At 39.4% G+C, this 15,738-nt stretch overlaps 1 protein-coding gene and 1 long non-coding RNA gene across 3 annotated transcripts; one reads left to right on the top strand and one right to left on the bottom strand.

The window, feature by feature from the left end:
- Positions 1-223: 223 nt before the first annotated feature.
- LOC103149272 (SH2 domain-containing protein 4A) lies at positions 224-11,936 on the top strand. The gene is made up of 6 exons (XM_007568347.2): positions 224-673; positions 3,120-3,471; positions 6,930-7,044; positions 7,245-7,356; positions 7,455-7,665; positions 9,190-11,936. Exons 2-6 carry the CDS (start codon positions 3,291-3,293, stop codon positions 9,351-9,353), a joined length of 783 nt encoding a protein of 260 aa, XP_007568409.1. The 5' UTR covers positions 224-673; positions 3,120-3,290; the 3' UTR covers positions 9,354-11,936.
- Positions 11,838-13,119, bottom strand: LOC107838213 (uncharacterized). 2 transcript variants are annotated; one of them, XR_001664279.1, is made up of 3 exons: positions 12,992-13,119; positions 12,215-12,551; positions 11,838-12,129 (listed from the first exon to the last, which is right to left on the bottom strand). It is a non-coding gene; the product is annotated as an uncharacterized LOC107838213 (long non-coding RNA). The 2 variants fall into 2 exon arrangements; XR_001664278.1 differs by having other exon boundaries at positions 11,838-12,551.
- Between the last annotated feature and the right edge of the window lie 2,619 nt (positions 13,120-15,738).

The raw sequence follows: 15,738 nt of genomic DNA, 5'->3' as shown, positions 1-15,738 counted from the left end.
TAGAAAATGAAAGTATTTAATAAAAAGGCTGCTCAAGAGTCACTTAATATTTAAAAATTACATAATCAGACACACCAAAATATAAATAATGTAGAAATGTTTGTATTTTAAGGGGTCAAAATAAAAATACTTACAAAATGACAAAATTAGACAAAAAAAAACATTATTCCAAATAACTGTTTTTAAATATAAAACTTATGAAACTAACAAAAACTGCAGGTCTGTGTCTGGGGAATTTTTAGTGAAAACAAACTCAAACTAATTTTACTCAAATAAGAATAGTGACACTTCATTATGAATTTACTCAAGTCAAAAGTAAAAAGGATAATAAAGGTAGTAAAAAATTACTCATAAAAGTGCACTTTTCCAAAAAAAAAATTACTCAAGTAATTGAGTAAATGTCACTAGTTACTCGTTAACATTGCAGCGACGTTAGCTGGAGATGCGAGAAGGAAAGAGGAGGAGGAGGAAGAAAAGATGACTGCCAGTCCGTCCCACTCCCGGCGAGTACAAATGCAGCCCAGAAAACTTCAGCTTTCATACCTCAGCTTTTCACACACACTCAGAGAGAGAGGCGTGCTCTTTCACGTCACACACACCCATCTATCCCAACCCGCAGAGGCACCGGGAATCAGAGCGGAGCGAGGAGATGCCACCGGCTGGCAGACACTGAGTAAGTCCGCTCTCCCTCCTCTCTTTCTCGGCCGGGTCTCTTTTGTTGTGTCATGGCGGCTCCACGGTCCGTCCCAGCTCATTTACCGCTCGCCTCGCGCGCCTCTCCGCCGCTCTCAAACGGCCACTGTTAGCTCAGACTGAGGGACTTTTCAAAGTTTATCCCCTCTGTATGCAGGGCACACTTGCCTCCCTCTTTTCCTCCCTCCTTCCCTTCTTCTCCCGCGGCTTTCTTCTTCTGTCCCCTCCAAGCCAGAGAGGCAGGAGAAAAAAGAAAAAGAAACTCCTGCACTAATTAGCATGTGAGCGCTGAGCCACAGGTGGATGTTTTAGCTTAAATGACAAATTTAAGTCAATCGAAATACAAAAACGGGTGTTTGCTTTCAAGCTTTTAAAATCAGGCAGCCTTAAATTGTCTTGGTCATAAATAATACAGTTTTAGTGCTCTTAGAGATTAGGCATGGAGTGGAATGATATAAATAACATTTTACATGAAACTTCAAAGCGATCTGATTGCTTTTCTTTGAAGCAGCAATTACACTGCAAAAACACAAAGTCATACCAGCTGATTTTAGTCTAGCATGGTCTTAAATAAGACAACTAACTTACAAGTAACTTTTTAGCGTGATATCGGAGCTCGTTATAAGTCAGTAATTCATTAATATTAGTGAAAAAGTACTAGCTACATGTGAAACAAGTCAGCCAGTGGAATAAGACATTTTAACTTATAATACTGGAAAAATGTCTTGTTCCACTAGCTGATTATTTAACTTAAAATGAGTGCTTTTCCTTTAATTTTCATGAATTATTTGTTTAAAACAAGCTCCTATATCTTGTTGAAAAATTACTTGCAAGATAGTTTAGTCTTATTTAAAGTGTACTAAGATATTTGCACTAGAAATTAGTCCGAAAATAGTTGGTAAGATTTTGTGTTTTTGCAGTGTATTCCTTCTGTTGCTAGAATAATTGAATTATTACAGCTGTTTAAATGCTATATGTTTACTAATTTCTATTTTGACTATGTTGTGCAGACTTTTACAGACATATATATGGTTAAAATATTTATTTTATTGTAATGGTTGAGTAAAATGCATAAGCCAGCTGGGTGGCAGTGCACAGAAATGCTGTAAACAGTTGGAAAATGTATAATTTTAATAGCTTTTATTGTTTCATAGCCAACACCTTTCTGCAGTGGGACGTTTCACACCGACCACGTTCATGTTAATAGATCTGGATCGGCTTTGACAACCAGTGATTTACGATCGCCTTCCTGCATTCGACCTCTAGTCTGCTGTTAAGAAATATGATTATATGACTCCAGTAAATAGCATTTACCAGCAGGAAGTGGCATGTTTCGGTTTGATCGTAATCTCTCATATATCATGAGAGTTAACAGGGGCCAACCCAGGATCGGAGCCATAATCAATGGGAACGGGGTGTAATGCAAAGTTTACTGAAAAGGATGTATAATAAATTTAATTATGTGTTAGACTGGGAGACTTTTATGACTATTTATTGCCGCAATTCATCAAAAAGAAAAAAAATGCATAGCTACCTGATGTGGATTGGTTTTAGTATATGGGCTTGAAATGATTTGTTTATGGGGATAAAATGGAAGCAGAAAGCGATGAAATTGCAAAAGTGTGTGTGCAAAATATGAATATAAACTATTAAAGAGGCAAATTGACTTTATCAACTCTCTGAAGACTTTCAGACACAGAAAATGGGGAGTTTCTACACAGAAAAAAATTCAACTATATTTAAAAAAAAAGATAAATACTTTTTGCCCATTTAAACAAATGTGCAAATTCATTGTAAGCTCTCAATTTTTTCATCTTTGATTTTTTCTTTCTTACTATGAAACGATATTGCCCCCAGCCTCCTCCACAAGTGTAGATTGGTTAATAGTTACCACAGACTCGAACCCTATTGGCTGTTTGGTCGGGTATTTTTCAAAAATGCTTGCAAGACCGAGACTGCCTTTATTGACACACACACACATACACGCACACACACACACACAGCAAGAGAGAGGTCAGGGGCAATTCCTGGTTTTTTTTTTCAACTTGTGGACTTCCTGACTGGAAGAGAGCGCCGGCGTCACGTGGGTCGATAAGGTGCAAACAACAAAAAAAAACAAGCATGTCTGTTGAAATGAATTATTGAACAGGGTTCTTGTCTCAGTGTCTGTTACTCACAGATAATGTGGAGTCATTAGCACCCCACCCTGTGAGTGTGTTGACATACTGAACCTGCCCCTGTTTGCCTTTCAGTGTTTAGAAACTCAGCAGCATTCCCTGCTACACACACACACACATTTACTTGTGTGGCAGAGGGGACATTATTTGCTTGGGTCCCATTGTGACCTGCCAGCCAAAACACAATTGAATGGAGAGGGACTGAACAATGCAGCCGATCTAATCTCTCTGTCTCTCCAACATTCACAGCAAAGGCAACAAGTCTTGAAGGCCAAAACTGATCCGGATACTCCAGACCTCCACGTCCAGAGAAACACAACTGACGAAGGAGACCACTTCTTCCTCCTCCTCCTTTTCCTTCCCCGATCCGAGGGAACTCGACTCAGGAAGAAGCGACTGCAGGACGGACAGAGAGTCGAGATGCTGGCTCAGATCCTCAAGGAGATGTGGGTGGACCCCGAGGTGCTGGAGGCGCTCAGCGAGGAGCAAAAGAGGGTCCTGTTTCTGAAGATGAGAGAGGAGCAGGTACGGCGCTGGAGAGTGCGTGAGGAGAAGGAAGAGAGAGAAGGAAGGACCAACAGGAACACAAAGCCCAAGAAAGGTATGGAGCGCAGCACTCCTTATGTCGTACCTGTTAGACTGGCAGGGGGAGAGCTCATAATTTAATTCCAGTAAACTATACTGAGCAAGAGTTATTGTCAATAATACAAAAAGAATGAGGCATTAACAGGTGGAGCAACATTTTTTGCTGGGTGTTTTTTTGAGACGTTTGAAGAAGTTGGCGCTAATTTAAAGCAACAGATGGTTCTCTTTCACTTAAACTCAGGAAAGCAACTGTTTAATTTAGATCAGGCACTTCATAGACCCCACGTCTGCTTATCTTGACACCAGACTGAAACACTTTGACATGCATGATAGTTGTAGTTTTAATGAAAGGTTAAATAATCGCCAATCCACCACATACAGCACTAACAATGAGAATTAGCATCCAAATAAATGGTCTTTTGAAGCCAAGTGTTTTCACTAAATTGATAAGTCCTTACTTTAAACAATGACCTTCCTTCAATGAATCATGTTATACTTATATATTTAGAAAGTGACTTTATGACAAATACTTCAATTAGTGTATTCAATTAAATCTGACAGCTAGCTTTATACATTTTTAAGCTAGCTAAAAGTAAATCTGTTTTGACTTTGAAAACAGATTGCTGAACTTATATATACTTGTTAGTTTATTTCTTAGTTTGGTCTGAATAACAATGTTTTGTCAGCTGTTATTCAGTTTTCCAGTCTAAGGTAAAGCTACATTATGAGATGCCGCTCTGCAGTAACTAGCTACAGTTAGCAAAAAGGCTGCAATAGCCCGAAAATGGCTGAAAAATACATCAATTTAACTTAAAACTTAGTTACTATTTAAGACATTTTAGGGTTCAGAGGGTAACCACTGACAACAAAATAGCCGTTTTTATAATTTCTCCATCCATCTATTATTTATAATATTTGGGTGCAACAAACAATCTATAGGTATGTTGTGAAGACGACACTTGTAGGCTGTTTTACAAATAATTAATTCTGTAATCTTCTAAACTCAAAGTGTGCACAAGTAATGAAGCAGGAGTTGTGTCTCTAAGGTTACCAATCAAATTAAGTGTTTGGGTTTTTTTCAGCCTGTGTTTTAGTCATTAAACCCAGCCCTCCTTCATTAGAAGTGCTGATCTATCTTACAAAGACGCTGTCATCTTAACTAGTTCAGCTGCACAAAGGGAGTGTACTTACAGTGTGTGTGTGTGTGTGTGTGTGTGTGTGTGTGTGTGTGTAACTGAAAGCTGTGTGGGCTGAAAGCTGAAGAAGATTGAGTAAACCCTGTGGTTTCGGGAGTCACCACGCTTTAGACCACATATCAAGTTACCATCTTTGTTTACCCAATCTCTGCCATGTCACCTGAGAGGAGAGTGTGTGTGTGTGTGTGTGTGTGTGTGTGTTAGCATTGCAGAAGATATGCTCCACTTACACGTCTTTACTGATGGGCTTCAACGGGTTCATTTAGGCTTATAAATGTCACTACGACACTGTTAAACCTATTCCTGTCACTAAATATACAGATTCTAAAAGGCGTTTAGGTCGCTGTAAAAAATCCATGTTTTTGTGTTTTAAAAAAATTTAACCATGATAAATAATTTAAAAACTTTTATCACATTTAATGGGTGAATTTATCCCATACAATTTAACTGAAAGACAAAATTCTGCTCGATTTCAGTGTTCAATCTTCCTTTGTTGCAGTTGGTTGTATTCTCTACCCAGAAGAAATTCTCCAGATAAATCATGTTGCGATGACACCCCCTTGTCCACCATCCCTCAGATTATTTTAAATCAACTTTAATCCTGACCTTTACTTCAACAAGTCCAATAATGTATTTTCTGTTATGAATTTGCAGGGGGGAGAATAAAAATGTCCCTCCATCTTTTGCTTTTTACTAGATATTTGTTAAATTGGGGTCCAAACTGATCTTTAGAGCTGTTAATGGTTGCGTCTCAGGTCATGATGCTGCCACCGCCGTGTCTGACTGTGGGTTTGGTGTCCTTTCAGAGGTGTGCTGTTGTTTATTGAGATGAGATTATTGACAGGTTTGAGATTACTCTGGATACAATCTCTCCGCTAGGTATTGAATGAAAATACCTAACTGTCAGGAAAATAAATACAAGAATAAAGTCAGAATATTTTGAGGATAACGTAAAAATATTTCGAGATGTCATACGAGAATAAAGACTATATAATACAAGAATAAATTCAAAACTACAAGAATAAACTTGTATGAGTATGAAATCACAGTAGTCAGAAGTCGTTTGAATATAAAGTTGAAATAATACGAGAACAAAGTTGTAGTATTACCAGAATAAGTTATTACAAGATTAAAGTCACAACATTGCGACTTTATTCTGGAAATACTATCAAATAATACTAACTTTTTTAATTTGAGTTTTAAAGTAGTATAATTTTAGTCATTTTTTCTTTTTTTCTGGTAGTATTGCCAATATAAAATCATAATATTGTGACTAAATTTTCACAATACAACATTATTCTGATAATGCTATAACTTTATTCTTGTACAACTTCTCTTATTCTTATACAAGTTTATTCTTGTAATTTCTTTATTTTTTCTTAATTCTTGGTCCTGTTCCATTTTTCCTGCTGATAGTAACAAAGGCAGTGGAAAAGGCCTCTCCTATCTGACTGATACAAACTGAGTAACATGACCCCAGCTGCCCACATGGAGATGTGTTTACACGCAGATTTATGCCTGTAGTGACGTCACACAATGCCCCCTTGTGCGCGGCGGTGAGAGAAACACGGCCTCCTTTGTGGAAATCTGCGTTCAGAGCTCATGTGACCGTCACTTATGTGTCCCTGATGATAACATATCGCTCTATGTGGCCTTTTAAACCGCGTTTCGGTTGGCAGACGGCGCAGCGCCACGTTCTGGGTTTGAATTTCTGTAGCCACGCCCCCGTCTGTGACGTCACGACAGGTTGTTTCGTCTTCATCCGGAGAGTCATGGAAAACACCTGGGCTATCGCTCATTGTGACGGGTGGCTTATTTTTAAACACTGCGTCACGATAAGGGAAAAATTGGACGTTGTTTCTCCAGGGTGTGACTGAGATGTTTATAAAGTTTTTAAAAGGAAATTGTAACGTATGTTTTATTTACTTAAAATAGCTGTGAAACATTTATTTAAAAAGGCCTTCAAGAAACACCGTGTGCTGTTATTTTTTTACTACCTCAGGTTCAATTTTGTTGTGCATTACATTTTATATTAGAAAACTGGCAATTAACTCAAAGAATAATAAAGCTAAATATGTAACACCAGGATGACCAAACAATGTATTGTCATAGTCGGTTTAACTGAATTTATCCTTGTGCGACAGCACCACCTGCTGGCTGAAATCAGCTGTTGAGAGGTCTGCTTCAGGCAGAACCTTGCTGAGTGTCTTCAATTTTGGGGTGTAGAAAAATAAATGAACCACTTTTTAAATTTTTGTTTGTGTCTCTTTGTTTCTAGCTTCCAGTAAACAAGTGAGCTGGCTCCTCAGTAGGGACGGCGATGTGAGCGTGACTATAATCGGAGAGGTGGATGAATTTAGGTCCTCCAAGGTTCTGCAGAACCACATGAACAGGTAGAAATAGAAAACTCTCCCAATCATCTATGAATGCAAAGGACAGTAAAAATGTAAAATAACAAAAGAAATTTCTTTCTAAAATAACGTGATTCTAAGCCAACAGTTGTAATATTACCCGTTTTGCTATGTGAGGTCAAAATATTTATCTGTGAGCTGGGAGGTCTGCAGAAACAACAATGGATATCTTTCTCTTACAGACTCCTCAGTGATAACAGGAACTGCATCCAGACGGCGGACCTGCTGCCAGGAAGTGATGCCCAGCAGCTCAGCATCAAAGACGACGCCAAGCTCCCTCTCACAGATGTTAATGTGAGTCCCCCTCCCTGCGAGTTTGTATGTGGGAGGCGGGTTATACAAAAACGGCCAACGCGTTGGATTCTGATCAGCATATCCTCAATCACACGCAGGAGGATCCAGGTTCACCAATCAACCAGTCATCTGAGGAGGAGGTGGCGGACTGCAGCACTGATGAGGACCCGAAGGACCCCGACGACGACAGCTGCAGCAGCTCGGGGAACGTTATTGAGCTGAACCTCGTCTACAGGCCGCATTTTCGTAAAAGCCTGTTCCTACGAAGCCACCAGTCAGAACCAAAGAGAGTCACTCCACAGGACGGAGGTGAGAGAAGGATAATTCATGCCTGTAGGAGCGGAAATATGCAGTGCCTCGCTAAAGTGTCCATACCTCTTGAACATCTTCATATTTGTAGCTACAAACTTCAAGGTATCCCATTGCCAAATAGCTTGTCACTAGAAAGATCCAGTGCTCAGGTGGGAGAATCTGTTGACAAAACAACCATATAAAGTTGCCACAATATACAGTGAATGTGTGTGGACGAAAACACTGCAAAATGAAATCTAATGTTATATGTAGGAAGAGTGCCACTAGTCACTCAAACAATATGAAAGGAGGTGCTCAGGTTAAACAAAATTCTAACTTTCACATCATACTGAACACACCATTCCAACAGTGAGACATTCATTGATTTAAATACAGGTCAACCCTAGAAGAAACCCATTACAGCAGGAGTCTCAGTGTCATCACAATCATATCAAATAATTAGGTCATTAGAAGGGCAATATGGAACCTGATTGACAGCCAAAGCTGCCTGGTCATTGCCTTCTCACGCAAATCTTCCTTCAGTGCCCATCTGAACTTTTTCCCATTTATTTGGATTCTTCCTGTAGTTTTTCTACTGGTCCAATCAGTGAGCAGATGTTTAAGTTGTGAACAATGACATCAATTTTCTGTGCCGACTACTAAACTGTAGTCTGCTTGTAGTTTTAGCAATGACAGCGGAGGAAGTGAACAATGCTGTTCAGTCGGTGTTGGTCACACTTCAAAATATTGAATTAACACAAACAGCCGCCTCATTTGGATTTCAGAGGAGGATTGTTTATAGTGCAGGCAATTTCTGGTTAGCTTCATAGCATCAAACTGGCGCATTATATACGTCCTGACCAAACATTAGCGATTAGGTAACATTTAAAACTTTAACAGAGGCCACGGCTCCAGGAAGCGATGTTTCTCAATATTCAATATCACATATGCTCTTTACGAAGCAAAGCATAGAACAAGGGGCTGGTTGCAATCAGGCTTAAGCTAATGAGGCTACAGACGATTAAGGTGTGGACGACAATGGATATACCAGTCTTAGGCTTAGAGGCTACAAAAGTATTGACCCTGGAGTGACGGTTCACCTTCCAACAGGACCCTAAATATATAGCCAAAGTTACAGTAGAATATCAAATTAAAGTCTAGACCAAAATCCAAATGAAATTCGGATGCAAGACTTGAAAGTTGTGCCAGTCAGTTTGAGTTTGAGTTATTTTTTCAAAAAGAATGGGCACCTTAAACACAAAGACTTGCCACCCTTTGCTGATTTTTATTTGCTAAAAATATAGAAAACCATACATCATTTTCTTCCTCTTTACAATTATACACCACTTTATGTTGGCCCATTGCATAAAGACCCTATGAAAACATTGAGGTTTGTTGAAATTCGAACTCTACCAAGGTTATGACTATTCTGCTCAGTTCTTCCTCATCTACCGTAACTGAAATTTCTTAGTCAAAACCAACAGAGGAATAATTCCTGTAACTCTTCTGATCTTTCTCCCTCTTTTTTTTTTTCCCCTTCAGAAACTCGGTGGCGCAGAGAGACGTCAGAAAACGAAGGTCGCGTGCCTGATCTCAAGAAGGCGTTTGCGGACGATGCCTGCAGCAAACCACCCGCCTGCAAAAAACCCCCCATTCCTGTCAAACCGGCTCATCTACAGAAAAGCAGCACGGCGCTGGTCCATTAAGAAGCCGCCGTGTCTCCACCCTGCCGTACGTCAACACACCCGACCCCTGAGGAGTGGGAGCTGACGCAAACGCCGCAGCTCATTTGTACTCCTGCTTGAGGACCCGAGAGGGGGATAAATACACTGCAAAAAAAAGTTAAAAAAAAAAAAAAAAGGACAAATGTCCTTTTTTGAACTTTTCCAAGACCCAATTTAAAATTTCCACCTGCAGATGGAGAAGCATCTGTGGAGGGGAGCGAGACTGTGTACTTAATGGGGGAAACTGAAATTCAGACTCTTACATTTTCGCAGAGTCTGATCTCGATGCAGACACTGAGGGGGGACATGTCCGTAGGACGCAGACACAAACACACTGCTGAATGGAAAAACACAGTGGTTTTATACTGGGATGACCTCGGGTGAAGTTGGAAACCGAAAAGCGTCAACCAGTCACAAATATTCATCCATGTTCATATGAGCTCTGGACTTTCTTTTCAGCAGATCCTGGGAATGAAATAAAACAAATGGACTCAGTGAAACGGACTTCTTGTACCTTTATCCTTAAAGGGATTTTAGACAATTTAATTATACATCTCAACATTCACATGGGAACGCTCCCTTGCACTCGTTCACTGACAAGCACTGACCTGCTCGTCAGGAGCCCTTGAGGCTCCAGATAAATTGCTCAAGAACTCGTCCAAGTGTTAGAACAAAACCACTGAGCAGTTTCTGGACAGCAACACCTCTTTGCTGATTCATATTTCATTCTCTATTGCAAATGGCTTAATGGTTCACGTTTGAGCTGCCACTCAACCACAAGGGAAGTTGTTTAATACAAGGTTAGCAAGAAACTGTCTTAAATCTCACTATCTTCTAACTCTCCCAACACGAGTTTGGCTACTCTGTCAATTTCTGAATTTAGCCCAGAAAATATGTCAATACGTTGGCCCGATTGATCAACTCTAAACATCTTTTCAACCACATTATTAAAGAATAGACGTCTTTATGTGTAACAAGTTTCAACTTTAACTTTTCAACCACATTTTACTTATAGAGAAAAGGTCTTTAAAAAAAAAAAAAGAAGAAGAAAAAAACTTTCAATAGGATGTCCATTTCTCTGAATTTGCTCAGTGGGGAAATTTTCAGGAGCACTTTAGATATTGACGTTTCCAAATAAATATTACTGCTTTAAATTTGCACCTTCTTGTGTCGTTTAGTGAGCCAATCAACACGTAAGCAAGCTATGACGGAAAATGCGATTTTCTGGAAGTGTTAGCATGCTAACGCTAGTATTAAGTGTTGGCTAAATGATACAGAAGGGCTGAGAAGCACAAAAGCATGTGAGAATGGTTAAAACTATACAAAATTACCATAATAAAGTGGACATTATCGATTGGAATACATGCCCGAGGATGCCTATATGTGAAACAAGAGGAAGCCTACATATTTTGCTCAGCCATCGTCATATGTTAGCATGCTAACGCTAGCATTAAACGGCGGCTAAGTGATACTTTGGGAGGCACAAAGGCATGTTAGCATTGTCAAAACAGGACAAACCTTACACAATGAAGTTGACTTTATAGACTGGAATACATGCCTGAAGATGCCTATATGTGAAACAAGACGAAACTTACATATTTTGCACTAGGATGGCCTGAAGCTTGTGCTGCCTGATGAGATCTCTTCCACATCTTCTTGAATTCTTGGGCTATTTTCAGTGGCTGTCTCAGGTGTGGCAACCACAAGCACAGTTTAAATCGTCAGCATCATTAACAAAGAGACAGTTGTGCTGGGGTAATAAAAAGGAGCTCAGAAAGAGAAGCAAACCTGTTTGCATTAAAACTTGTTGGATCTTTAAGCTCATGATACCTGCTTGTTGTCATCCACTGAGAAGGATTTTTGTCTTATAAGAAACTCTAGTCTCTATGTATTAAGGTGCAACGTTTTGTTTTAATCCTGAACACCCACGTGTCATACAGCTGTGAGTCAGACATCTGTAATCACGTGCTGGTGCGAGCACAAGACATGAGACCTCCGAGCCAGTAGGGTGCCCCAGAGAGCTCACGACTTCACGTACAAACTATAATTATCTGAAACCTCAAAATTTGTAGTCAGATTTTAAAAAAACAAACAAACAAAACAACTAATTGGGGGTGGTAGAACAGGTGTTCCAAAGGGTGAAGCTACAGTTCTGTTTATTTTACATTTTTAAAAATGGAAAATTTAATTCCTATCATCCAAGAAAAAAATTGCTTCTTGTAATTTTTGTCATAACATGTTTAGTAAATTCTGTACAGAGTCCAACAGAACCCTGAGGGTGGACACCGCCATAGTCCATCAGATATTAGAAGCTGTGAAAAACATGAAGCCACACAGAACAGAAGCAAGAGTCTTAGTATTTTATGGTTTGTTTGAGATGTAGTTACTACCTAACTTGTGAGTCATGTGTTCACTTTACTTGGTCACCAATTGAATCCCTGCTCATGCTGACTCTGCTGACTGTTTCTTTTCTTTTTTTTGTATTATACCCAAATGTAAGCATTTATACTATTTATCTGTTGTCTATGTGGAAAAAAAGGAACAAATTATAAAACGTTGAATTTATGCTGTGCGTTTTTTCCTTCTTAGATTTATATTTTTAGATAGATTCGACAGCAACGAAGTTGAGTTTTATCAGTGATTTGCACAGTGATTATCTATTCAGCGGGATGCATCAGAAAAGCGCCTGGTGGAGATCAAACGGACGGCGCGGAGAGCTGATTAGCATGTGGTTTGGGCTGAGACAGAGGCCGAGACGCTTGGGGAGACAGAGCAAATGAGAGTCTGGTCACGGGAAGAAAAACGTCACACTCAACTCAATAAACCTCACCGCATTCCCTCACCTCCTCCACGCCATCAGCCCGTGTGTGTGTGCGTGTGTGTATGTCTGTGCGTGTGTCTGTGTGTGTGTGAGAGCGTGTCTATCCACCCATATATCTTGAATCATGTGACTTAACACAAGCAGTCATGCACACAGTGTGAAAAGCCCCGCTATATATAGTAGGACAGTGTTGGGTTTCCCAGCAAAGCATTGTAGAAGTCGCTTCATCTTTGTTCTCTCAGAAAGTACCCGTTATCGACTTCTTGTAATGCAGTCGGCCCGCTGTAGGTGGTTCAGGTCCATGGATGCTAGCTGGGGTTAGCAGGTAGCTGAGGTCGTGTTGACGTCACATCGGGGAACTACAAGTAACGTTGGAGAGAAGAGTGGTCATTACAAAGTATTTAATGTTATGAGCAAGTTCATCATTTATGTTATAATACTGTGAAAAATTTATTTAAAAAAAAACAAAACATTCTGTCACATTACAACCACAAACATCACTGTTTTACACTCAGATTTGGTTTAAAGGACAAACACAAAGTGAAAGGAAAATGACACAGGCTTTCTGACATTCTTTTTTTTTTACATAATAATATTACTGACTCAAGTCTGTGGAGGATTGTGTCATCAGCTTTGCACATCTAGGATCACATCTCTTTTTTCATTAATTTTAGATCTAAAGTATCCTATTGTGACGTTAGCTCTACTAACGTCAAGAGTCGTTAGCATGCTAGAAGACAAACCTACGCTCCTGTCCCAACTCTTTTGCGGTCCCTAACAGGCTTTCCTCTTGGGTTACCTTAGCTACATTGATCACCTCCAGCATCCCTATCCTTGCTGAAGAAGAGCATCCCCACAGCATGATGCTGCCACCACCGTGTTTCACCAGGTGAATGATGTATTCATGGACATGTGCGCTGTTTTGTTTTGTTTTGAATGTTCAATGGAAAAATAAATGGTAGATTCTTTCATTTTCACCATTGGGACAAAGAAGGCTGAATACAAATGCACACCACACTTTTGAGATTTTTCTTTTGGAAAAAAAACCCATAAACGTTTTATTTTACTTTCACTTGACAATTATCCACTGTTTTGTGTTAGTCTAACAAAAATCTTTGTCACGTAAGAGTAAGGGATGCTTTGTAACACAATATAATAACTTAGGATTAGCAAAGCTACTTTTTAAGTCACATTTAGGGAAATGTCCTCACTTAGCCCAGCATATTCCTCTTCTTCAATAAGTGATTAATAAAGACATTTATGCAGCTTTTTAAAGAGCAAATTCCATAAACAGTTGAGTGAAAGATTTGAACTGAAATTGCCTCATTCAAATATGATATAGCCAGTCACGGTAATTGGCCTTGAGAGTGTCTCGGCTGTGACAGTTGTTGTGGGAACCGAATGAGGGTTAAACAGACAGAGAGAGAGTCGGCAGAGCAGAAACTGGCAGCAGCTTTGAAAAGCATGCCAACAAAGGGAGATTAAATCACTAGTAATCAGCCATTAGGTGACTGAATGGTCCCAGGTTGCAGAATAATTTATTCAAATGTCGTTTAACATCTTAAGTGACTTAAAAAGAGGGTAAAAACAAAAAAACTCAGTTGAGGAAATAGTGCAAATTTGTCCTTGTCGTTTTACTTTAACTGCTGAACTCGGTCATTGAAACCATGTAATTAGGATCGCAAGATTTTAATGCAGACACTATGCTGCAGTTAGGAGCTCATTATTTCAGGCTATGGTATTAATTAACTGGACTTTGGACTTGTTTACTGAACAAGGTAGAAATCTGTCTATTCTGGCACGTCTTTAATAACGGGGGAAATGTTTTGACTTGCTGTCAATCCAGGATTTTTAATTGTATTTAGTCAAAAAATGAGCTCCATCATTAAACAACTTCATCTAAATTAATCTTGTAAGAATTCATAGACTTTTGGCAATTGTGGGATGCAGGCCCTTCAATAAACATCTTAAAAAGAGATAAAAAATCTAATTACTTTGCAGAAATAGAAAATGTTATGATTTTTGTAGATTACATTCAACTGGTGTAAATTAATGACACTGCTGAAGTTAGCTTTAAGTTCGAGTCCCATGTTAAGTTTGTCTGTTGTGCTAATTAGCAGCTGTTAGCATGCTAACACGACTAGCAAACATGACTTGACAGCTAGCTAACCTGCTGAATGCAGCAAGTTAGCATTATGTTAATGAGCTCAGTTTTGTCTTAAATACCTATTTTTTTGTAATTTTTTTACAATTTAACTTTGGCTTCAAAATTAAACTCAGAAGAGGAAAGTATTATTTTGTAAATTGAATTGAGAATAAAAAATACATATGATTTATTATTTTCACATATTTAGATTCTCCTTAACTTTTCTTTTGCTGCTGGCCAACAACACACAACACATCACATCTCATGTCTTACATCACAGCTTGAGACTGTATGCGATGCCAGTTACCCACTGTTAGCATGCTAACACTGTGCTAGCTTCCAACAGCTGACATATACTTGCTGACATTATATTTGCATTCTGACTTAAGGGTTTCATTAGACAACTAATTAAGTATTAACTTTTTGTTTTTATCTACAATTTGTTTTAAGATTTTCTTCAATATATTACATATTCTCAATGTAATTTAATGCCAACAACATTTTTCTCAGCTAATTTAGATCAACAGTTGAAGATTATTGGTAAAAATATACCTATAGCAGATTAATTTATTAAAATGTAACGTTAAACACCTCGCCAGGGTCAAACTGTTGTTGAAATGCGTAGTGAAAGAGTGTTCCTGCTTGTAGTGAAAGAGTGTTCCTGCTTAGTAACGCAGGGGAAAACGTCAGCTCAACATCATGAGGTGACTTCCAGACAAGCCATGATGAAACATCCCTGCAGCCAGCAGGTGTTATCGCTTTGCTTTAACTTCCTGGAACCGTCGTGCCTTTTTAAAAAAATGAGCAGCGGGCTAAAGATTAACAGATTTCTGCGTACCCATCATCACCAAGAATAAATGCGTCTCTCTCTCGCTCGCTTTTTTTTTTTTTTACGTTTATCTCCCTTTTTTTCTGCTACGGAAAGCAGCCAAACAAGACAAACCCAGTGTTGTTCGAGATTTCAGCATATTCTGTATCCACCTTTAACAGATTTAAGTGTCAAAGGTCAAGAGACCCCCTTTGACCTCTGTGTCACCAAAATATCACCTTAGGGCCAGATGAGCAAGAGCTTTATTTTTTCGCAGGGATGTAAGAAGGCCATTGTGTGTGTTGGGAGTTAGCTCGAAGAATAAAACCGAAAAAAACAACAACACACAAACGGACGGAAGAGGCCGGCTGCCGTGAGGCAGTGAGAATACAACCAGAGGAGGAGAAAACACACACACACACACACACACACACACACACGTTCACAATGAGACACAGTGTCTCAGTGAACTGCTGTGGCCAACATTTCAAAGGACTGGCTCCTGAGTGAGGGTCCGCCCAGCAGCAGTGCAGGTTGCCTTGGGGCTGGCAGGTTGCTCCACTGCAGTGTGTGTGAAAGAGAGCGAGAGAGA

This window comes from Poecilia formosa, unplaced genomic scaffold, assembly GCF_000485575.1.
Source record: "Poecilia formosa unplaced genomic scaffold, Poecilia_formosa-5.1.2 Scaffold221, whole genome shotgun sequence".
Taxonomy (NCBI): Eukaryota; Metazoa; Chordata; class Actinopteri; order Cyprinodontiformes; family Poeciliidae; genus Poecilia; species Poecilia formosa.
The sequence above is the reverse complement of the archived record's forward strand: the minus strand, read 5'-3'. Positions and strand labels throughout refer to the sequence as shown.

Coding starts and splice junctions, on each gene's coding strand:
- LOC103149272 (XM_007568347.2), top strand. CDS start 3,291: ATGCTGGCTCAGATCCTCAAGGAGATGTGGGTGGACCCCGAGGTGCTG. Junction 3,472..6,929: donor GAACACAAAGCCCAAGAAAG/GTATGGAGCGCA, acceptor CTTTGTTTCTAG/CTTCCAGTAAACAAGTGAGC. Junction 7,045..7,244: donor CTGCAGAACCACATGAACAG/GTAGAAATAGAA, acceptor TTTCTCTTACAG/ACTCCTCAGTGATAACAGGA.